The following is a 24,590-nucleotide window of genomic DNA, read 5'->3' as shown; positions in this document are numbered from 1 at the left end:
CTGGAAGCAAGGGTCAGATTAGAAACAAAGTAGTACCTATTAGAGGCTACAGTGAGTAACTTAAAACCAGAGAAAGTAGAGTGAGATTTTAAACCAAGAAAGAACATTAAACAAAAATCTACTTCAACAGTGATTAAATGCCAAAACTTTTACCTTTTAAGGAAAAGCTGCACTAAGAGACAAGAAGAGCACAATGTTGTTAAAAATTCTGTAATGGATGTTTAAGGATCAAGCATGTGCTGATTTAAGACACCTGTAACATCATCTGTCAGAAAGCAGATTCATGACATGAACTCACACCCCAAGGCAGAAAGAGGGATCAACAGTGATTCACCTGCACAACCCACCCAAAGGCATCACTCATCCACACAGTAAGGGAGAGCAGCCTATTCTGTCAGCCTGAAAAAAGTAATTTACAACAGCTCATAAACAAGATGGAGATATAAAGCAAAGTTTTGCTGGTTTCTTCTGAGAGATCACTCTAAAAAGATAATAAGTATAATTTTATTATACATTACCTACATATTTCTTATCTTTCAGAATACTTTTCCTATCTCATTGTTTCCTATCTCAAGTTCCAGCAACAAGGTAACCCCCCATGTTTCAGTCTTCTTCCTCCAAGTTTGCTCATGTGAACACTGCATCACTGCCAATATTTGCAGTAAGAATTTTACATTCTCCCCTTCAAATGCTGTCTGCAGATTTTCATTATAGATCTTCAGAAAAGTATTATATACAATTATACAATGTAACCTGAGATTGCACAGAGAGATATTAAAATGTATGGGCCAGAATACTGTATGACCCCAGTTTTATATTAGAAAGAATCAGCTCACATCAGCAAATGCCAAGAGAACCTCCAAGCACAATGGGAAACCTAAAGAAAGGAATTAGAATAATTCCTTAACTTGGTGCTGTTATATTACTGTTTAATAGCTCAAACTGCAGTATTCAGCAAACCAGGCTGAAGAAAGAATCAACTCACTGGGTTTTTTCACAGGGCTAATGGGGAATCCAAGTTTAGAGCAAATTTGGGAATGGGAAGGGTCTTTGGCTATATGTCTCAAGGTTGAGGTCACCAGAAGGAGCGGGCACCTTCCACCAGAGGCCAGTGCTGCACTCGGGAGTCCCAGCCCATACCTGCCACAGGGCTGCACTGTAGCAGGGAAGGCCGGCCTTCATTCACACAGGAGATGCTAACGGGACAGCTGAGTCAAGTTATTTATTCTTCTGACATACTTGCATGCTTCCTGAGTTCACCACTCAGGAGAGAAGCTACAAATAACATGGGGGGAGAAGACTGGTTTGAGAGTCAGCACACTTGAAAGCGTGGACGAGGAAATCAAAAGACGGCTGCGAGCTCATGTTCATTGGCCATATGGCAGCAGCATAAGCAACAATTTATTTTAGGAGAAGCAGTGAAGGGCTAGGCTTGTGACCATTCTGAGTTAACTCTGGCTTTTAACAATACTGTATGCAGGGGATTTACCTAGATTATGTGGCTACTCAGTATGGAGCCACTGTAGAGGTGATGGTAAAAATGCTCAGCACTTTAAAGGAGACAGGAAAACAGCTAAATCTGATTTTAAAAATTGGCAACGGTAAAGCCAAAGAGAATCAGAAACGGAAAAAGGAGGAAAGAAAAATTATGGCTGATATTTTTGGCATTAAAATGTCTCAGAGAAACAAAATTTATGCTAATATTAAGTATCCATCAGTGCATTTGCTATCAAACTAAATAGTTCCAGTGGAGTCTAAAGGCATGCCAAAAAACAGCTGGGTGCATGTACTGTGTATTCACTGAGTTTATATATACTGGTGAGATTGAAGCCTTTGGCATATTCTAGAGCCCAGAGGAGTATTTTTATATTTACACTTTCTGATTTTGTTTGCAACTACCAGCTGCATTTAGAGAACTGCAAGGCAGCCTGGTCTCCCCATGAACTTAATCATAAAAAGATGCAGCTCTCATCAAGAAGAGATCACGTTGCTTGATGTGACTGGAAAGATACAATTTGTTAGAACTGTTTCACAGAACAGTTTGGGTTGAAAGGGATATTAAAGATCATCTAGTTCCAACACCATTGCCATAAGCAGGGACACCTAACACTACACAAGGTTGCTCAGATCCTCATCCAGCCTGGCCTGGAATGATTCCAGGGATGGGGCATCCACCAGTTCTCTGGAGCACCTGGTGTTCCACCCTTACAAAAAAATTTCTTTCTTATATCTAGTCTGAATTTACCTTCTTTTAGTTTAAAAACAGCTCTTGTCCTACTGCAACAGGTCCTACCAAAATGTTTGTCCCCATCTTTCGCATAAGCTCTCTTTAACTACAGAAAGACCATAACAGAGGCACTTTGCCATATGATCCTACTAATTGTTCAAAATCACGTTTCCTAGTTTATTATTCTATTAGTAGAATATCTCTGTTGGTGACCACGAAAGAACTTGAAGGATATGGCTGCATATGCATTTCAAATCTCACAGTAGTAGCATTGCCCAACCTTGCTGTAGCCAATGAAGGAGTATCTGCAAGCCTGATTTCTTCATACTGCCCTGCTCTCTGTATCATTTAAACTTCTCTGGAGCAGTGACAATATGCATACAGCAGTGAGCACAACAGTCTTAGCTTGTGCCAAAGGGTTTCTGCAGTATGGGGACAAAAGATGTTACAAAATGACATTGTAATAAAATAGGCTAAAATGGCTGATCCTCTGTGCACAGCTATTACAGTATCATCATTATTTGATTAGTCATAATTTGCCTCAAACAGCAGGCTTCATCAAGTGAGCAAAAAGACTTTGAAATAGGATACATGTGCTAAGGAAACCAGCATGAATAAACATTAAGGACTTAGTAAAGGCAGTATTAAAACCAATTGATTTAAACTGAGCCAATGTTTATCAAACTGCAGGAGTCAGCTTTTCTAAACAAAAATACTTTTTATAAGATCCTGAAAATTCAAGCTTTAAAGAGAAAGAGATTAAACCAGTAGCATTCTACTTATCCTACAGAAAAAACCCCACAAACGAGTAAACAGTTCATCCTGCCTCAAATCTGGCCAACCTTGGTTCCTAAAACAAACACACACACAACATTTAATAATAGCTACAAATACATAAAATGAGTAAATTCTATTGGAAATATTGATAGCTGAAACTTAGAAATTCTTATCTATAGTAATTAAAGTAGAAAGGAAATTGTCCAGGTGCACATACATCATTAGTAATCAAGCCAAAAATGGGTCCAAGTCTTTAAAACACATATTAATAGAGGGCTACTTTATCAAATGTAGCATCACCATCACCTGCTGTACCAGTGGCAGGAATTCTGATGAAGCCATGACTGAAGTGTAAGACTGATGGACCTGCAGGTGTCTGAAAGACATTTTTAATTTATAATGGCTATGTTAGAATATTTTAGCAGAGCATACTTCCACTACTAGAGAAGATTTCTGTAACCAATCCTAATAGTTTGTGGAGTGACTGCAGTCAGTGTTAAACCAATGCTTTTAAGAAGACTTGACTGCTCTCTATAATTGGAAGTTTCAGTCCTGAAGTACAAAGCTTAAATAAATCAAAAATGCAAGAAGATTTGGATGAAAGTCAATTATTAGGAAGAAAAACTAAAAAAAAAAAAAACAACAACAAAACCCTAAAAGCTGTCAGTCATTCCTTTGCAGCAAGATCACCAAAACAGTAATCCTCAGAGAAGAAAGAGAAACTAACTGTGACCCTCATGAGGTGTGTAAGTATAGCAGGAATGCAAATTGGCATTTGCCTTAGAGAAGTTTTTTACTGAAGGAAACACCTGTATTGGACTGCTTTGTTACTCCAGGACTACAAGGTGACAAATAGTCATTTCTCTACAAATAGAGAAAATGACATCTCAAAGACGAAAGTGGTCAAGGCAGCTGCAAGAAACCTATCTAAACAATGGGTAAATTTGAAAGACAGTAATCAAACAGCTGCTCCAGAAATGCTGAGCAAGGGACATGCAACAGCTCATACATGGCACAAAACAGCCTACTTGGCATGGTTAGAATGTCCCTTTGGCTCTTGCCTGCTTACCAATTAGAACATCCTTTCTAAGTGTGACAGTGTTCTACACATGGACATCACTCAACTCCAGACAGAGGTTCCAAATGCTTTGATGATCTCCTGATGTGATTTTGCTCAATCAGATCTGAGAGTACATAATATATCTAGGGTCTGTCCAAGAAATGAGATGCTAGAACTACCCTCACCTGGCCAAGTCTAGTAGGATGGGCTAACTGACATGTTGTATTGGCTTATCAAAGATCATCAGAAAGAATCTCATCAGAGGACAAGTTAGCTTCTCTGACCATAGGCTGGAACTGGTCATAAGCAAACATAAATCACCTATGAAGCATCAGGAACTGGTATCATTACAAGTGTCAATACAATGAGGTCATTTTAGGATGCATCTTGCATAGACAATGACTCTGGAAACATCTGTTCTGCACCTTTCCAACAGCCCTGAAAAAGGCTTTGGTGGAATGTAAAAGAAGCTCTGCAGATTTATTATTCTCTGTGTAAAAATAGAAATGCCCCAAGTGGTGAAAAAAGCAGTTACTGACACGGAATGCACCACTTTCACTTTGCACAAATTCTTTAGGTTGGAATAGATGTCTTGAAATCAGTCAATCCAATCTGTCTGCTAAAGAACAATCACCTAGAGTAAGATGTAGGTGTACAGGTTGTAGGAGGCAGGTTGAGAGAGTAGGTTGCCCAGAACTGTGTCTAGTTGGGGCTTTGGCTGTCTTCACAGATGTAGACTCTACAACCTCCATGAACAGCATGTTCCAATGCTTGAGCAGCCTCATAGTTTGCATTTTCAGGAACTCTTTCCCTCTTTGGTAAATCCTAGAATTATCAAAGACTCACAATTTACCAGGTGCAGAAAACATTACACACATTAATACTACAATTACATATGCTTAGTTCTACCTTGTACTTTAAGCTGTCTTCCACAACAGAGGATAAAATTTCAAGTCCATTGGTTTGAGAGACTAATAATAATGAGCTCTTTGTAACTTTTGCTCATCCACAGACTGTGCATATTAGATATGAGGCATTAGCCTAAATAGCTTGAAGCCGCTGAGGCATTTTGCCCACCAAAGGTGAAGATCTGTGCTGCCAAACCCCAGAATAATACACATCCGCTTCTTATGTACCCTGGCAGCCAAACAGGGAGTCAAACTTGCCAGGGCACTTTGCTCATTATACATAGAATTCTTGACTGAATTTTAGTAACAACTCAACGTGGCTTTAGAGTTATTTTAACCTGTGGCCAATCCCCACATGCATGTCCAAACTGCCTAGCCACAGAAATAACAAGCATAGCAATGTCAGGTTCAAAGTGTTTCCTCCTTACATCTAAATCTAAGGTAAATGTTCATGCCACATTGTGCAAATATAACTGCAAGGATCCAACTCCAAAACCAGCAGCAGTAGGAAAGGAAAAACGTGTAATGAGCGATATTACTGCTACCTCAGCCCAAATAAAAGAGACTGAAATGCTTTGCAGAGTTAGTTGATGATTCTGCAGCAACTAGCCTCACAAAAGATACCAGAAGAATTTGTCAAGAATAAGCTTCATCACAGTGTGCTGTGATTTTGTTTTTAAAACAAATAAAAAGAACAAATGGAAGACATTTCTAAACCCTAAACAGTAATGTGTGGCAGGAGAATTTAAATTTGTGTTCTGAAATAGTCTGGAAGGAGGTACCAGCCAACATTCTCCACAAATCAGACCTCTAGGAAGTGACATGCAGTAGGTTTTACCAAACATTTAAACCTGTCTTACAGATCTAATTCAGGCATTATGAGAACAAAATCTGCCTCTATCCTCCCAAGATTCCTGCAGACATTTCTGTTTAATAATAACCATTGGCTCAGATGTTTATTTTTGACAGGACACAAGAACTGAGCTTGAATGAATCATATCATTAAATGGTATCATAAAATTAAACAAGTTAGAAGAAGAAATAATAGTTTGGCTAGGACAGCAAGAAAAAGAAGTAGCTGCCAGGAGAACAAATTCACTAGCAAACTACCTAACAGCACTCTGAACTTTTACTTATAGATGTGAACTGACTACTTGGCAAGCTTTCAAAAAATAACCTACCTCCCTGAAGGTACAGCAACAAACAAGTTTAAGTACAAGCAGTTCTTGAGAAAAACCCTTTAATAATCTGCACTGTTCTTACTGCTAGGTGAGAACTACACTAACAGTCCTTGGGTGGTAAAGTAAAATAAATGGTGCCAATTGCATGTGAAATACTCAAGATTTCCATCATCATTTTTTCAAGTTCTCCCTCAAGAGATTAGTGGAATTTACCTTGCAGCAAGAATTAGTTCCTAAAAAATCCTATATATCACCTTGCTTTCTGAAATCTTCCTTCAAGAGATACATCTAAAAGACATTAAAAAACCCCAAAACCTTAGTGACTCATTGAAGGTTAAACCATGACACCAAACACAGGGAAGTGTGTCATTTATATGAACTTTATACAATCTTTATTTCTTATTTTCTACCATCTGGACATAAAGCTTTTACGCCACCCATTGGTACCAAAAAGCTGCAGCCTTGCCAGGGCCATGTAATTTATCACAACCAGATGGTGTGCTGTCAATAAAGGAGGGGCTGCTATCATTCCAGGGCAGAATAATTACCTTTCCTTTGAACCAAGGACAATGTTTTCAATAAAAACCCAAAGCTGTTTAATGCAACTTCCAGTCTGTCAAGACTCCCACTGTGCAGCTCCAGGATTCATTAGACTCACAGAAGTGAAGGAGACCATTTGTTAAAAACACAGCAGAAGTGTCTCAGAGGACATTGATGACACACAATTTAAAAATCTCCCAAACAGTAAAGACATTTTGAATCTTCTTTAAAAACTTTTTGCATAGACTCTTTTCATCACAAATTTTACAGCAAAAGTAGCTGTATTGCATTAAAATGCCACCTCTGTCCCAGGGCTTTTAGGTAACCTATGGAAGACATTCATTGCTCTGCTATGCACCTCTTCTGCTTTGCATTTTTGCATCACAAAAGTTGGAGTAGCAACATTTATTCTGGGAAGAAAGGTTGTAAAGCACAGAGAATAAAAATTAACAAGCAAGCAATGGTAAAGAATGGCTGTGTCTCACACACCAAAACACTACTAGATTGACACTCCTCTGACATCTGGAAACACATGGTAATCATACTGGAGTAATTCAGAGGACTGGACCTTGCAGGATAATTAAACAAGTTACAATGCAACCAAACAGTACCTTCACTTTAAGCAATGCAAGAAACTGGATGAATTTCACTGCACACTAAATCTCCCCTTGGGTTTCAATCCTCGCCAAATAAAAAGCAGTAATTATTTGAACACTCATAGCATTTTCTGAGCCTACTTCTACGCCAAAAACTGACTTTGAACTTGTCCTTCTTTCAACAGTACATATTTAATGAAGTGGTTAAGAAACACATCCTTTTTTCATAACACCAGAACATTTTGTTCACCTCGAAAAAGTAGAATAACTGTCTAGCTTGGGAAATTAAACATGAGCTGGAAGCCCAAGTGTGACCATTTCCAGGAATTACATCTAGCAGAATAGAACAGAAATATCCCTGCAGTTTCAGTTCCACAGCAGTAACAAATGTATTAAAAGATGTCTTAGCTCAGTTCACTTTTGATTGACCCTCTCTCTAGCTAAGATCAAATCAGTATATTCTTCTCTTCATGTAGCAGTTACCTAAAGGATGCTATTATAGATTCTAATATATTTTACATGTGATTTACAGCCTTAGAAGCAAAATACATTGAAGCAAAACATGATAGGAGACCAAACCACCACAACAATTAAACAGCATTTAGGACTTTACAAAAATTTCAGCTGACAAATTTCTGCTCATCACCTCCAGAAGCCGCAGTAAGTAGCTGATGACTTACCATCCAGAAGACCACAACTCATTAAAAAAGGGTAGAAGATAAAGCATGATTCTCCAGTTCTCCCAAGAAGCACAGATACATGCATTAATAAAAAGTTTCACAGAGAAAGAATAAGTTGTCTGAATGAGCAAGGGTGGCTCTTACCTTAGGAAACCAGTATCACTGGAAAATCTCTTTGTTATTCACTCTAAATAAGCACATACAGTGGGGGCATAACACAGTGGAGACAGCAATGGATAAACTTCACAGACATGCAGATAGAGATCTATTTTTACTAAGCATTTCTTGCACCTATGCAGTAGCCTTAAAGGAGATTTTGCAGGCTTTTCCAAAGCCCAGCACAGGTGTGCAGCAACTCACAGTCAGTGTGCAAAGACACACACAAGAAAAAGCTCAATGCTCTTTCCAAGTTGGAGGCTTTTGTTTGTTTTCCAACAGACAACAATTAGTCTCACCTTGCTAACAAAACATTTTTACTGTAGTTTTGTACAATACTGTTATCTCCAACTCTGCCATATTACACAGAGAGTATACTACAAAATCATCTTTTTTGAGATTCCCTGACAGCTATAAAGCATTAATGTTGCCACTACCATTAAAGCAATGTTAATGAAAAAGTAGAGCAAACAGAAACCAGCCAATCCCAAATCAAGCTAAAGGCAACTGAAGGCATTCATCTTTACATGAAGAAAATACATTCAGAACTACCAATATCAACTGATGCACAGTATTTGGAAAAAGTAGAGCCAAAGAACAGAGGCTACACCACAGCACAGAGGATCAGCTGCTAATTATGTGAGTACTTATACCAAGGCAGAATCAGACTGCAGCATGTTCAGAATCTTCCTCTTTATCAATCTCCTGCTCAAGCAAGTGACTGAAAAAGTGATATCACCTTCTAATTAATACCATATTAAAATAATGTAATACAACTCTAAGGACCAACATGTCTGAACAGTTTTCATGTAGGTTTTATTATGACTCTTTCTTCTAGTTTGCAATTTAGATTTACTAATTAATCCAGATTTTCTAGAGCCAGGAACTGAATTTTTTATTAACTGAAACATCTTGGTCCCTCTTGACACCCAGAATGAACTGATATCTACACTGAGATGTAATTGAATGAAACAGGAGGACACACCCTAGAAAACCCCAAAACTAACAAAAAACACAGGGCACCAATGATCAATTTTGCTGAACTTTGTGTGAGCTGTAAGAAACTGAATTTCAGTGCAGTTCTAGGGAATACAGATTTTTAAAGGCTAGTCAGTATGCAACATGATAGCTTGCATACTGACTAGCATTTTTTAAAATACCAGATATTTTTAGCATTCTGATAAAAATACAGCCAATAGAATACACGACTATTTCAACGGATGAACTTTCAAATCCCTCTGTTTAAAATATTGCTCCACAACAGGAACAACACACAACTCTTTGCTACATCCAAAAGACAGGATTATTTGTAATTTAATATGGAAACATTTCAGCTGTCTTAATACCAGCATAATTCCTACACAAGTCTGGCATTTGAGACATGCTACATATTTGTCACTGAAGTGTGTGAGGTTTTGTGCTGCTATGTGAGGTTCATCAGTTGATGCCTTGGCCATAACAATACCGTCTCCCACACATTCAGGTTGCTGAAATCAGCTCTCTGAACCTGGAGCTTTTTCATCTTACCATTTATTTGTTCTATAAGGCACATCCAGCCCTCAGGAATTCACAGCTAAGGGATACCAAGAGCCTCATCTGGCTGTAATTCAACAAAATGCATGTGTTTACATTTGTCAACCTTTAAAAGAGATCTTAAGAACTACCGAGCTTGTAGCAGCAACCTTCACAAGGTTTAACACTTGAGCTGCAGTGCTTTTTACCCAATTTTAAAAACTGCCCTTTCCCTCTGTATAGATAAGAAAATGACACCCAACAGGGATATGGAGTCATTACCATCTCAGACTCCCTGTGTGATAATCAGAGGAAATGATCTGCTGACCTCAAGCAGTCTTTGAAGTCTGCACAAACATTACCTAAAGAAGAGGGAAGGACTATTGAGCAGGACATAGATCCCCCTAGGCCTGCCTCTCCAAAAGCTCTGCTGGACTAGTGGTTCTCTCTAAACCTAAAAAAAATCTGGGCTGCCAGAAAACTTATGGTTATAGAGCATGTTCAAAGACTGTTGTGAAACAGACTTTGTATATCAATGTTTTATTTAAGCCTAACTTGCAAAAACTGTCATGCAGCAAGCATTGATTTCTTTAGGTCTGAATTACTAATAAGTTAGCATCAGGGAAAAAACAAAACAAACCAACCACAAAAAATCCAATCCCCTCCAAAACCAGGCCCCAAATACAATCACAATGCTGATTTACATTTATTCAGGCTTTTATCTTATGCAAGATAGCATGCAAAGTAAAATGAAATTGCTGTCATTGTTTAGCTTCAGCAGTGCCTTGATTTTAAAGATAGAGAAATTATAAAATAGTGAATCCACGTTGTATAAATTATCTACTGGAGTTATCATGTAAGAGACAACCACGCCCTCAAACGTAATGCCAACCTGTAATTAATCGTAATAACTCAGTTTCAAGAGATGGGAAATCATAATACCATCTCTTGCCACTTCTCTTCAGACAATATGCACTTTGAATTACAGAAACCTGCTTTTCTTTAACACTTAGGAAAGTCTAAAAAGACTGCTGGTTGCTGGTACCACTCGATTCCTTTACAACTACTAGAATCACGTGTACCTGGTAATTTGCTTTTAAATTTTTTCCCTCAGTACTGCAGTGTCTGGTATACACAATGGTATACCAGACACTGCAGAAACAGCAACTGTCTCTACTTTAAAGTTCACACCACACAGAACAAAAGATCCCATGCTCTCCTTTTGTGTTTAGTGTGACTCTTCATAGGAAATCCACCTAGATAGAAGCAGATTTGACATCTTTGATGAAAAGTGGATCTTGTCCAAGGCAACAACAACAAAACCAAACCAAAACACTGCCTCCTGTCAGAAGGCTGTCAGAAACACACAAGCCCTTTCCACTTAAAGGAGAATTCAAGATAATGCCTGGTTGATTAAGTTGATAAAATTATCCCTGACCTCTATGTTACCATAAAAAAAAAAGAACAATAAAGCAATAGCATGTGCCTGTGTATCTAAATATTAGTAAGACTGGCTGAACACAAAATTATTTCATATGCAAAGAATTGCATAGGATCAGCAGTTACATTTCATGTCATATCGCACTCATCTCCTCTGATATGTTTCAAGCCCTATTGCAGTGAGAGACTAGGCTCATGAGACCCAGAAGGGTTCCCTAACTCCAACTTTACATGTACCACTGTATTTTTTCACATAGAACTTCTCTAGAGGCTGAATTTCTACTGCGCAGTTTAAGTTCTCTCTAGAGTTATCACAGCTAAACAGGTTAGCCATACAAACAAAATCTACTGTGATACAAAGTGAGAACAAAAGCACCAATTACCAGCCAACTTCACTCTGACACTAGCTGAAGGATCTGCTGAAGAATAGCAGTACTGCCTGCAACAATTCCCCCCTGGCCCCCCTAGGCAATCCAGAAAGCAATTTCTGAAATGTAACTCACAATAGCTGTTCCTGTTTGTTTATACCTTGCTCACTGTATCTGGTTGCGCTGTTGTCATACGACTAAAATGCCCTGCAGCCGAACAATTATGATTTACAGTCATTGAACTTATAAAGCATTGGTTCAGATCAACAGGTAATTTTAAAGAATGTGATTAAGGCCATCCCTCCAGAACAAAGACTAAGGTTGTGCTGCCTGGATAAATGTATTATCTAACTGTACATATTAATCACTGGGAGAATTTGTGGGAGTGTATTAACACTACTTACACATTAGCTCATACAGATTTTGTAATATCACAACTACAGTCATCATAATAGCAGTCATAATCATTAAAAAGACAGATGTACACATCCTGTTTGACACCTATTCTTGTGTCTTGCTGAGAAGAAAGAAATGTGAGCTTGTCAAGCCATTCTTCTGAACTAGTTATAGTACCCTCACTATAAATTCAGAACCATGAAAAAAATTATATAGTTTCAATGAAACTTACCTTGCCAAGTTAACTGAATTGTTGAAAAAAAGCAAGCATTTAAAACCAATATTTTCTTTTTATTATGATACCATGGGCACTGAAATTCAAAAATCACATCTTTGCTCTTCTAAATCTCAAGAGAAAGCATCAGTGAAGAAGAGACAAAACAAAAAAAAAGACTTGAACCTTTGTACAATACAAAAAGGTTGGCAGGCCTTTATGGCAGATTGAAGCCACAGAGAGTAAAAACATCAGGAACACATACAAACACCACATTTCTTTAGAGGCTAAGGAATGTGCAAGCTTTGACAAAGCATATTATATTAAGGATGTTTATAATCTACTTCCATGGAGACAGTTCAGTAGCTTTACAACATAGCAACAAAGAGTGTGAACTATATTTTCCATCTGTTTTGTGCAGACTGTTTTTTTACAATGGAAGTCACTATCAAAGCAAACTATTCCTTGGGATTTTAAACAGCAACACAGAAAAGAGATCTTTCCCTATGCAGTACAAGAGAAGATACAGGATATGAAGGGCTATTAAATATATACAGAAAAATATGTGATGAAGATCTCGTTTCAAGCTGGAAGTGATACACATAATCTAGCAGTCACCTAGTTTCAGCTAATATTACTGTATTTATTAATTGTAAAATATCATACAGATATAAAAAACCTTACAGAACCAGACAGATTATCACCTCCAGCTGAATGTGCGCAATAAGAACAACAAAGCAGCCCCTTTTCACATTTTAAGAGAACTATAATCAAAAATCAAAAGATACAGTCAGTAGAAAACATGAAATCAGCTTTTGGTCAAGCATGAGGAAAACAAAAAGGACAACACTGTAAGTACTTCTTCCAGAGGAAAACAAAAATACCAGCATTGGAATTACTCCTTCCATCTACAAAGTTCATTTACAGTGATAGCACAAAATTTCTTCTGAATCTATCCACGTTAAAACAGATAAAACAAATTTAAAAAGCATCTATTGTACTCATATATTATTAGCACAAGTTCTGCCATTCTGCCGCTGTTAGGCTGGAGTTCACCCTATGTCATATGGCATAGCTGTTCTCTCCATGCACAGACCACAGGAAATAGTGCAGAAAACTGTATTTATTTTCCCAGAACACAAAAAAGCTGCAGTGCACACCAGCTTTTCCAAGAAAAAGCACAATGCTTAAGATTAATAGGTGTGATCTATACAGACAACATTTTAAAAGAAAAGGCACTTGAAACACTCCATGGTACATTACTACTATTATGTTAGAAAAACAAATCTACAGTGTATGGAATATACAGCCCTTGTGGCCACATGTTAGACTACCCTCAAATCTAAAGGGAAGTCATTGAACATTTATACCCTGCATTAGAAAAAATCCTGCTGTGAAAAATATTCCCAAAGTCCCTCATGTGAGCCTTCAGTCTCACTGAACATATCAAACCCAAAACTTAAGGTATTTTATGAAGACCACCACATGGATCCAAGATCATGCCTGGGCAGCAGAAGTGCCTCCCATCACTCCAATAAATGCCATTACAACAGAACTATCAAAACCCCCTACACATCTACTTCCTGGAACCCAGTGTAATTCCCCTTGGTTACCAGGTATTTACAGAGCTTGCATGAAGACACTGTTATGCAAATCCTTCACTTCATGATTAATTGTCAAAAGAACTAATCCCTACACAAGACAAACACTTGTAGGGGATTTTTTTTTATCTACATAACACTTTCCAAAGGTTTCCCTTGGTACTAAAATTTCCAAGTTAATTAAGTACCAAAATCTATGGACTCAAGCAGGACATTAGGGCGCCATATCCAGAATCAATAGGCCACAAGCTACTAATGCCTTTTTCCTAATGGAAAAAATCCCACCCAAAAAAAAAAAAAACCAACCAAGAAAAAAGAACCAACCAAAAAAAACCCCATACCAAGACAAAAAATGCACCCCAAAGCAAAAAAAAAAAAAAAAACAAAAAAAACACCAAACAAAAAACCCCAAGAAAAAAGCAAACAAAAAATCCACAAAAACCACAAAACCAAAACAAACAAAAACTCCCCAAAACAAAACCCCAAAAAGCGCGCCAAAAAACCACAAAAAGACACCAACCAAAATGCCAGAAGTGGCTATGTAGCCTTCTTCTACCCCAAACTGTTCTCACTTCTCTCAAAATATAATGAATAAAGAAGGTCCAAGTATGAAGTACTATAAAAATGAAAAGTATTAAAATTCTATAAAAATGACTGCATAAAACACAGGCTATAGCCAAAGCTATAGGGCTAGAAAAGATGAAGAGTCTGACAACCATACCCAATGTCACTGAATGACCTGTGTTTCCAGGAAACTCCTCCCAAAACCAAACTTGGAAAAGAAGAATTAGCTCTATTGTGTTCAGAAAAAAAGCAAAGCAATTTCCCCCTAAAATTCTCCAATATAAGAAGAGTGTTTAGGGAAATGTAGTGAAGTGTAGTCTGTGCAGTTTTATGGTAAAGTTATTATTTATTAATAGTACTAAGTTCTAGTATATTTGTCCTGCCGTTAGGCAGATCTCTAAGGAGTTCACAATAGAATCCATAGACTGGACAAGATAACCAAGTACTCAGCTTTAGAGCAGTAATTCAGTAGCTCTTCTGACTGAGCTTTAATGCACCACCTTCCCTATTGAACTCTTGCTAGCTGGTCATAAAAATTAGACTTTTTTCCTGCATTGTTTTTTGAATTTTACATTCAAAAAACATTAGAAAAACACAGTCTATTAATCTATTCTTCTAAAACTCAAAGCCAGTTCAGCAAAATAGAGGGATTTGTATGTCACATAAATCACAGGCAATAAGGTAGAATAAGAAACAGTGCAAATTAACTGCAGATGACTAGCAACAGTCTTCTCCCTCATTCCCTGCAGCTGCATTAGCCACATACTGAAGTGTTGCTCTTAAATTTAAAATCAGATAGGAATGCTAAAAGTGCAAGAAACAGTATTCAGCAAAAGTCAGCTGACTGGTCACACTCCATGTCAACACCTTAAAAGCTTCTAACAGCATTGCTGCTAAAGCAGCTGGACTAGTGCTCAAGTTCTAGCACAGCAAGGCTCTTCATCCACTGGAAAAGAAACACCAGCCACCTAAAAAGTGTCCATCTTTGGTTAAAAATAGCCAGCTTTGGTTAGAAATAATCAGCTTCATCTAGAAAGCAACAAATAGAGCTAGGGCATCCATTCTCTCACCTGGATAGTGAGGTATCCCTGAGGGGGTACCACCTGAGGGATGGGGTGTGTTTGACTGCTGTACTCTTTGGCAAAGTCCTTTGGGAGGGGCAGCCATAAACACTGAAGTACCATCTTCTGGCCAAACTGAACACAAGGCAGCTCTATAAAGAAATGATGCCAAGAGCGCTATGAAACAGGCTCCATGAACTCCAGATAATAATGAGATCCTACACAGAAGCACGCTCTGACCAGTAACTGATACTGTAAGGTACTATAAGAAGTATTTATATCTGTGTTAGTCTGAAAATCCAGAAAAGCAGCCTGGCAGACAGACTACCTTCTACTATGTCTTTCTGTAGAAGAATCTTTTAAGGGCTAAAGAAAGTGAACTGAATAGTCCTCAATACCTGCTTTCATCAGTGGTATTAAATGGGACCTTATGGAATGGAGCACATTAATTTCTGAAGTGCTTTCTGTCCTTCAACAGGACCTCCCAATACAATATTCCTACAGATTTCACCTAACACAAGGCACAATGGGAGAGACAGGATGCTGCAAGTGTGTATGTGCTCTTTATTAATGTGTCCTAAAATTGAGAACTTTCACCAAATGAGTTGGTTTAGCTTATTTGGTTTTTGGTTTTTTTTTCAAAAGGAAGCTTTTGTATGAAATCATTGAGAAGGCAGCATCTGAATCTTTCTGTGAAGACTTTCATCCATTCAATAAGAGGTCCTTTACAGCATTTCAAGTTTCTCCTTTGACATCAAAGATGCTTCTAGCCAAGTTCAGCTTATGATAAAAACTATAGCCTGCAAATTTCCCACCAAGTCAGAGTTGCCCACATCTGTCTTTATAACTGTTATATAGCCATACTTGTCCTAAAGTGTGCTTTCAGATTTACCCTAAAACTCTGCAATAATTTCAACAGCAAGGGTATTGAGCTTTCCCATGTCAGTAAGTTGTATTTGGCAAGAAGCTTCTGGTATCCTGCCACCTGGAAATGCAGTGAGGTGGGAGAGCAGGCTTTGTGCATGAAAAGGCCTAAACCCTGGGGACCTTGTCTCTCCTTTGACATTTACAGACTTGTTTTTCCTGAACAGCTCTGTTTTCCAAGGATCCTGGAAAGATCAAAGCTGTGCATATAAAACTCACAATTGCTAAAAAACCCTCTATGCTGCCACATCCTGAACAAAAAGATACTTGTTAGGAATATAGCTATAATCCTAGAAAAGACAAGCTCTATTTCAGATTGGAGGTACTGAACATTTTGCTTCCAGCTCCTGGTATAGTTATTCCATAGGAGTGACCCATCTGTTTGTACAAAGTACTCAGTTCTAGAGATGGTAGTTGCAGGACAAATGAGTTCTCCACCGCCCATTTAGAGCCTGAGTTTGCCAACACTTATATGATACAACATTAAGCTGACCAGCTGGAAGGCATGCTTGAAAGTCTTGAAAAGCTTCAGAAGTATTGTACTGGCGCCTTTTTTCTTCTTTTTTTTGCAATCCCAGTGTCCATGGACAAACAGTTAAGAAATCTTAGGAGCTGCTAGCCAGCACGAATTTGAGAAGCATGCATACTCTGTAACACATTTTCCCCCATGTAGGCAGTATTGTAACCACAACTTTTCCACTATGCAACAATTAGGCAATAACCTGAGCATTAACAGAAGCTTAGCTTGTTGTGGCAGAAAGAAGCCCTACAGGTTGGTTTATCTTGTCCTTGACAAGTCAATTTGTCTTGAACTAAGCCCCAGTATCAAAATCAAGAATCTGCTCCATCTTATTTAAAGTACTCTCAAATCTCTCCTCTGGCCATGTGCTCTTAAAACGCATTAATTGGCATGCAGGTTTTTCAGACAGCTTCTTCCTTTAAAAATTAAATCTGTACTATCTAAGGTTTATTAATTCTGAAACATTAACAAACATCTGCACTCTAGCAGAACAAAAGTACACACTGTAGATTGTCAAGATTGTCTGTGTTTGGGAATTTGTGGTAGGTCAACTGCATTGATGTGAAATAGCAGGAGTTGACCTTGTGCCAAACATATTTTCCATCAGAACCCACTAAAGTAGGCATGGACAGTAGGCCAGCTGGCCTGCAAGTCCCACATAGCCTAACACAGCCCACAGAAAGGCTTCATTACTGACTACTGCCTGTTTCCAAAGAAGATAGAAACAATTATACTATACAGTCTTCCTAGAAGTCTCAGCACTGCAGACACTATTGCAGTACTAGTATTATTTTTTCTATGCAGAAAATTGGTGCAGCTGCCAGGACTGATGATAGGAGGCAGTGCTTCTGTGGGTCATTCAGGTATTTTCTAAAAACTCTGCTCTAGTAAATCATGTAGCACATCAGGAACCATGAACTCCATTTCACACTAATCCAGAGAAAGAATGCACATCATCTCGAGTGCGGCTACTGCTGTTGAAATGTTTAATCTTAATGCTTAATTTAGAAGCCTTTTAGTTGTGCTGTTTCTAACAATATATACTATATACACTAGTAACCTGCTACTAGTATTCTCTCCTTTTCCTGTATAAGCAGCACACCAGCATTCTGTAGAAACCTGGCATCTCATATGCTATTGAGAGTAAAAAGTGAGACACACGTTTTAAATCAATTATAGCATAAGAAATTAAGAAAAATTAAATTACTTCAACAAAACAACATTTCTAGTTGTATTTCTCCTATGAAGAATAGTGTTTAGTCTATGAAGACACAGGATGATAGAAATAGAAAGAACCAGAATGTTACAAGAACAAAGCAGGTGTACACTTATAAAGGTTTATAAGCTCTACACCAACACTACAATGTTGAATAAAGCCCAAAAGAAGAGGCACTGAAGAATTCTCATATTTCAATGTACAACACAAAGGGTACAAATCTGCTAATGTCTGTAAACACTCTTCAAAGCATCAAAGGCTGAAAGATTTCTCCCGTGCAGTCCAGGTTAAAGCAGTTTTTCTGGAAGCTTGCCATGCTCTGTGGGAGGGAGATAGGGGTGCAGCAACAAGCTGGATTTAAAAGATCCTCAGCTGGAAGTACAAATACAGAGAATGATGTTTAAAACTGTTAGACCCCTGGAGAGAAGCAGGAAACTCTCTTTATGACCCCCAGAGTATTTGTTTTTCCAACAGTTTCCCAGCTCAGCTTGAGATTCTCAAGGGCAGCAACAAAAAAAAAAAAATCACTTTGCTCAAATTAGTTTTGACTGGTCCCCAGGTTCCCAAGGTGATAATTTAACACCTCATTAACAAGTGCATTATTGGAGGAAATTCAAATGAACAGATTTTAATGATAATTGAATGTTTTCAGCCTCAGCCTGCAGAAGAATTACTTCCTCCTTGGAGTACAACAGCAGTCACTGCTTCCATTTGTGGATTGACTGCTGGCAATGAATGGCAAAGTACTGACTTTATACTGCTGGCAATGAATGGCAAAGTACTGACTTTATTTATAAATATACCATAAGCTACTTAAAATTCAATTCTAGGTGCTGAAACATGGGCTATTCCTTCATTACTGCTAATGTCTGCACTTGCATATAATTCTGGTTTGTCTTTGGAAAGAAAAAGGTAAGGTTACAAAATGTCCAACTTCAAGATACCTACTGATTAGGCAGATGATTGAACTGCTGAGGTCCTATCTTGACTTGAGGACCTGATTAACCACATGGAAGTTAAAGTACTAAAAATGCAGTCTTTTCTCCTCCAGAATTTAAGCAGACCATCTAAGCTTGGTTTGGTTTTCTTTTTCCCAGCATGCTTCTCCCTGGGCATATGAACAGTATAACAATGGTCCTGAATTCTGAACAGTTCAGTTATGCTCAATTCTCTGCCAAGACAGCTGTACATTCTTATTATTCTGGTTATAATTGGTTTAACTGCCTTCTCTGATTTAACTCACTCAATATTGTTGCACATAGCAATGGCAAGAGTAGAAATTTTTTAAAATGTTTTCACTGATGAGATGGAATAAATTACTGGCTCTTCACAACTGAGATGCTGAGACAAATACCAATCTGACTCTGTGCTGCTAACTGACTGACCAGCCTTCAAAGAGCAGTTATTTGTTTCCAATAGTTCAGCAGCTGGGGTGGCCAATGCAACTGCTACCTCCACTGAACTGTGCTGGATAATAATCCTTCATTTCTATACAGTGCTCAAGACAACATTCAGTCAAATTTACGAGTCATCTTGGGCAAGTTCTATCCACAACTTATTCTATACATGCTGTGTATGGCTCTATGATTAGGTATGGGATATTTGCCTCCTAAAATTCACAGGGAAGTCAGTCAAACTTGTTACAAATGTCAAGAGTTATAATTACTATTACTGAGTTAAGGTCTGTGGAAAGAAATAGCTCATCTCTTTTACAAGCCATTAGTACTGCCAGCTTTAGTTGAAACTTAAAACCACACCTAGGTTTAAGGCTCATCTTCAGTTTTCAATACATAGGAGAGCAAACTAAGTTTCACTTCTGAGGTGGTTAACCAGTCCTTAGACTGGTTTCACTTAGCATGTTTTGATTTGCCTGTATCTCACTTAGGTTACTTATGATTTTCTTCCACTTGCCCCCAGCAGTGTTATCAGGGCAACAAACAGGCTGGGTCCTGAACAGCTACAAGGCTAACAGAACTCCTGTTGCACAGGATGCATCAGTGGCTCTTATGTAAATAACAGAAAGGAGCCAGATGGATTCCCAGTCCTAGTGAAATTGTAGCGGCAAAAAATCTAGCTTTCAACTCAAACCAAATCATTGATGCTGAAAAATTCACCAAGACAGGTCAAGTACTTAACATCATAAATCATAACAATGTCTCATTTACCATGACAAGAACCAAGCTGTCTCATTTTCCCTACAGTCAATTTAAATAACAGCAAGAATCAAGTGGCTTTATGCTACAGCTTTCCAAAACTTCATTCCAAGAATCAATTTGTCATCTTTGTGTATGTATACTATGACCTTGAAAAGTCTGCTTATTGTGTCTTTTTATTATCATTGTTTAAAAAGCTCCTTTATCTACAAAACTATCTGACATTCATTCATTTTGTGGCTGAACACAGCAAGAGCAATATTCACCAAACTGCTGACAAGCATCTGCAACACTTTCTCATTAAAGTTTTCAACCACAGAGACTTTGAATTGGAAAACAGTTCAAAAAATTTGTTTTTGTAGAAAGAAGACTTCTCCATCTCTCCTCATGATCATCTTGCTCCACTATATATATTAAAGCCAAATGTGATGATATACAAGATATTCATGTACATTGTCACCTGAGTTCTCTGAAGAGAGTCTATATGCTCAAGGGGCTCAACACTCTTGAGGATGACTGTTCCTTTGAAGAAATTCTCAAAGGGATCACAGATCAAGTATGTCTTGTTTAAGACCCCAGGATGGTCTTCTAGCCAATTACAGTACAGACAAGTAATGCAAAGTAAAATAGGACAGAGTTTTGATCTGGTAATGTAGAGGAGCTGCAGTACTGGAAGAACCCATAGAGGAACCCACCACTACCAAGAACCCATAAGGTGACTGCCACCTTATTGCTTTAGCTGTTAGCATTGTTTTTGCAATCTGGATGAGGGAACAAGTAATATATTAATATGTAACTATACTGCTGTAACTGTCTTCAGGGTGATTGAAGTCTGCTAGTCACTTACATACATACACTTTACAAAGAATTAACAGATTAATTTGAGTAGAAATCAAGACACAAGAAAACTACAGTGCCAACTAAGGCAGCATATCTGCACATAAGCACATGTCTTACATTCTCTGCAGAGAAGCTTTTCATAGCATCCCTGTTTTGCCTGTGCTGCCTCTTCCCAATATCCTATTTAGTCACTGGCAACTTGCTGGAAAAATCTGAAAGAAGACATTCACTTTTTTTAGTTATGTAAAGTTTTAGTAATTACAACACCTCATATTGTAAGTTTGTAGTCTTCAGACACTTCTTTAGATTTAGAAATAACCTAGACAATGAACATATTCTTGCAAAATTATTTACAAAAACCCTTTCATCTTCAAAAACTACTTGGTTCCTATTACTTATTCCTCAGCTACAGACTATCTCGATCTGACATGACAACTTCCACAAAGATTTGATGACATGGAGGACAGCAGATTTTACAAATATCATGGGGTAAACAGAAGCAGGCAGACAAAGAAGCCACAAAGGCTCTTTTCAAGAAAGCACTCTTGAAGCTATTAAAAGATTTAGCTGTGGTCCAAAGCAAAGTTGGGAGCTAGCCATCTACTGTTGGGATTCCAGCTCCAACTCCTGTGCTGCTGTAAAACCACTGCCCTATCTCAGTTTCCTTTACCGATTCATTCAGCTTGACTAACTTAAAAGCAATGAAATTTTTGTAGTACACAGTCAATTCAGAGGTGCTTGCCAGTGACCCCGTTTAACACTATTTCTCCACTTGTCTCTCACAGTTAGCAACTATTACCAGTACCCATCTACTCCTTATTTATTCATAGTCAAACCAGCTGCAGGCAGTAGTCCTCCAGAGCCCCACTTGTAATTCCACAGAATCCAAACACAAGTTTTTCAGCCAAAGCCCTTAAACGAAGAAAAAATTTTGTTATCCTATCACTAATCAGCTGCTTAGTTCACCCAACTGAACTTTTGCCAACTTCATCCACATAAAATGTCCACAAAGTAATATTATCTCTAAAGCCTTAAGGCAATTTTAAAAATGCATGACTGGGAAACAGCACACAGCAGAAAATAAATAGAAAAGCACTTTCATGCAAAAATCATCCTGTGAGGTGCTTATCTTAACTCAAAGTTGACTTAGATGCTTAAAAAGCCAGTTAACACTTTTACAAGACCTCCAGCTGAGAAATCCTTTCAGATTTGACAGGGTTCTGGCTATCCAGGTGGTACCCATCACTTATGAAAAGTGCTAAAGCTTATATAGAAAGTGGACATACAGAAATTTCTTGGAAATGAGACACCTATCAAAACCAAAACCACTCATTTTCTTGTTAGAATGCCTAGGAATTCTGGTACTTCTTGGCATCAAATTAGCAGGATGTAGCTCAACATGCATTTTAAGCAACATGAGAACAGAAACGATCTTTTGAGTTTCTTTTTTGGCCATATTAGTTCGGATGGATTAGATTGGATGGATCTTGCTGGTATAATGGCAGGAGAACAGTGTGGAATGGAAGTTACTTCCTTTCTCCTGGCTTGAACAAATGCCACACATCAGCCTCAGAAAGAGACAAAAATGCCTGAGTTTAAATACTGCAAACAGAAATCAGTTACACATTCCTTGCTTCCTGCTTCATTAAGCAAAACAGATACTGGAAGAAACCCAAAACAAGCAACGCCTAAGCAGAGCACAGATTGTTGGCAAATCACCAGCTATAAAAACCTCAAACTAAGTTTTAAGACTACAGCAAGACAACTTTTTGTGTAGTGTGAAGCTTGCTTAATACCTGTACTGGAGAGCAGGGAGTCAACTCCTGTAGCTTGGTACAGGTGTCTCCCATGGACCACTCGGAAGCACTCCAAGCTAGCACAGACACAGGCTGCTGCCCAGCTGTACTTGCCTCTCTGCTGAGCAACCACATACACACACTGCTGGCACTTGAGTCTGTTCTCAGATAATATAAGCAAACCAAATGAAAACTGTTATAACAGGAAAATTCTCAAGTCATATCTCCACTGAGCTTTTCCACTGTAAGTTATCAAACAGGTTGGCTGGTCAGGCACATGTTCAAAAGCCAATTCACTTCTTCAGCATACACTACCACCACCTCGTGGCCAGATCCCTCAAGCTCCAAGAATTCAATATATACTGCAGTTAGAATTCTAAGAGCCTCCAAACTAAATGACACCAACAGATCCTCAATAAACTACATCAGCAACCTGTGTGAGCTGCTCACAACTTTTAATTACCTGTGAAGAGGGGAAAGTAACCTACATGCAAACTGTACCATTTCAGCTTCAAGGCAGCTTAAAGGGCTCCTTGCTTCATGCTGTAACTGAAGGAGGCTGCTACCCATAGGCAAATGAGACACAAGAATCTGTCATTATGACTTTAAATACCCAGAGAGTAGTACAAATTTTCCCTTTTTTACCTCTATAATAAAATAGGAAAACCAAGACAATAAAGACAAATATGCTGAATTTATTCTCCTAGTCCATTAAGTTCCGATTTTGAAAAATGCCTCCAGCTCCCCAAGTAAAAAGGGATTTCAGAAACATTTCCACATTCACTTTAATTGAAATGAAAATTGAAAGCACTGTGCCTGCAATAAACCAGCACACAACTATAAAAGATATAACAGCAAAATACTCTGAAAGCAATGTTTCAAGTGGGGCAAATAACAAAGGACAGACAATGGAAAGAAAAAGAAGCTAGCTAGAATAGCTTGACAGAAAACAAAAATCAGTACAAGAAAACAGTGTGTCTTAGGCAAGACTAAGATGACTTACCTGTAGCTGAAAACTTTTTATGCTGTTTTTAGGCTGATCTGCCAAGCAGAATTGTAAATGGTTTATTGACCCAGAAATTTCAACTGCAGATTTACTAATGGATAATTATCAAAGTGTCCACTGAATGTGTTATCTGTCAAAGTGATAGAGGCTCTTTCTGGCTTCCCCTTTCTACATGCTTACTGCTAGAAAGACTCACCAATAGTTGTACCATCTTCACCCATAATGCACTTCACAGAGGTGATGATTTGCTCCACAACAGGAGGCGACATTGATGTTGCATACGCAGCACTGTGAGAGTATGTCCTGAGGTAATCAATCAGTTCCTAGCAAAACACAAGAGGCATCAGACACAGCCTTCCTAGCACTCAGAGAAATACTTCTGTCATACCTTCAATCACAATAAAACAGGGCACCACAAAAAAAACCTCTTTCAGAATGCCCCATTAGAGAATAAGTATCTCAAGGATTAATTTTACAGTACAAGAAACAGCAGGGACATGACAACTTGTAATAATGCCACAGTGCAGGAACATGTGTTGATCAGAGACAAATGTCTATGACAGACTTGTTTAGCTAACACCATCAACAGTGGATTGCAACAAAGGTTTGCATTATGCTTGCATTACTTGAGCTGTGTCCAGGGTGAGTTTCCAAAGTTTATTATTACAGTGTGAATATAAAGAAAATGAAATAGTGGGGAGCAGGATCCATAGGTGTTTATGGATCATGCTCAATATACTTTTTTCCCCACAAAAAACACCAAACAAGGGAACAGGTCACAAAATCTCTCTCGTTCATGAGCACAATATAAATAAAGCAGTAGGTGTCATTTGAGAATGCACAAACCTCAGCCT

At 38.2% G+C, this 24,590-nt stretch overlaps 1 protein-coding gene across 2 annotated transcripts in view; it reads right to left on the bottom strand.

The window, feature by feature from the left end:
• SPTLC2 (serine palmitoyltransferase long chain base subunit 2) overlaps nucleotides 1-24,590 on the bottom strand; it is a 77,474-nt gene that overhangs the window by 23,012 nt on the left and 29,872 nt on the right. For both annotated transcript variants that reach the window (XR_011679155.1, XM_071426728.1), the window contains exon 9: nucleotides 23,933-24,059. Coding sequence is in view for 1 of the 2 variants with exons in the window: in XM_071426728.1 (XP_071282829.1) it covers nucleotides 23,933-24,059 (127 nt within the window). In the remaining variant the exon portion in view is untranslated. The remainder of the gene's footprint in view (nucleotides 1-23,932; nucleotides 24,060-24,590) is intronic.

This window comes from Agelaius tricolor, unplaced genomic scaffold (genome assembly GCF_023055355.1).
Source record: "Agelaius tricolor isolate 1412-34295 unplaced genomic scaffold, bAgeTri1.0.p SCAF_5, whole genome shotgun sequence".
Classification (NCBI taxonomy): Eukaryota; Metazoa; Chordata; class Aves; order Passeriformes; family Icteridae; genus Agelaius; species Agelaius tricolor.
The sequence above is the reverse complement of the archived record's forward strand: the minus strand, read 5'-3'. Positions and strand labels throughout refer to the sequence as shown.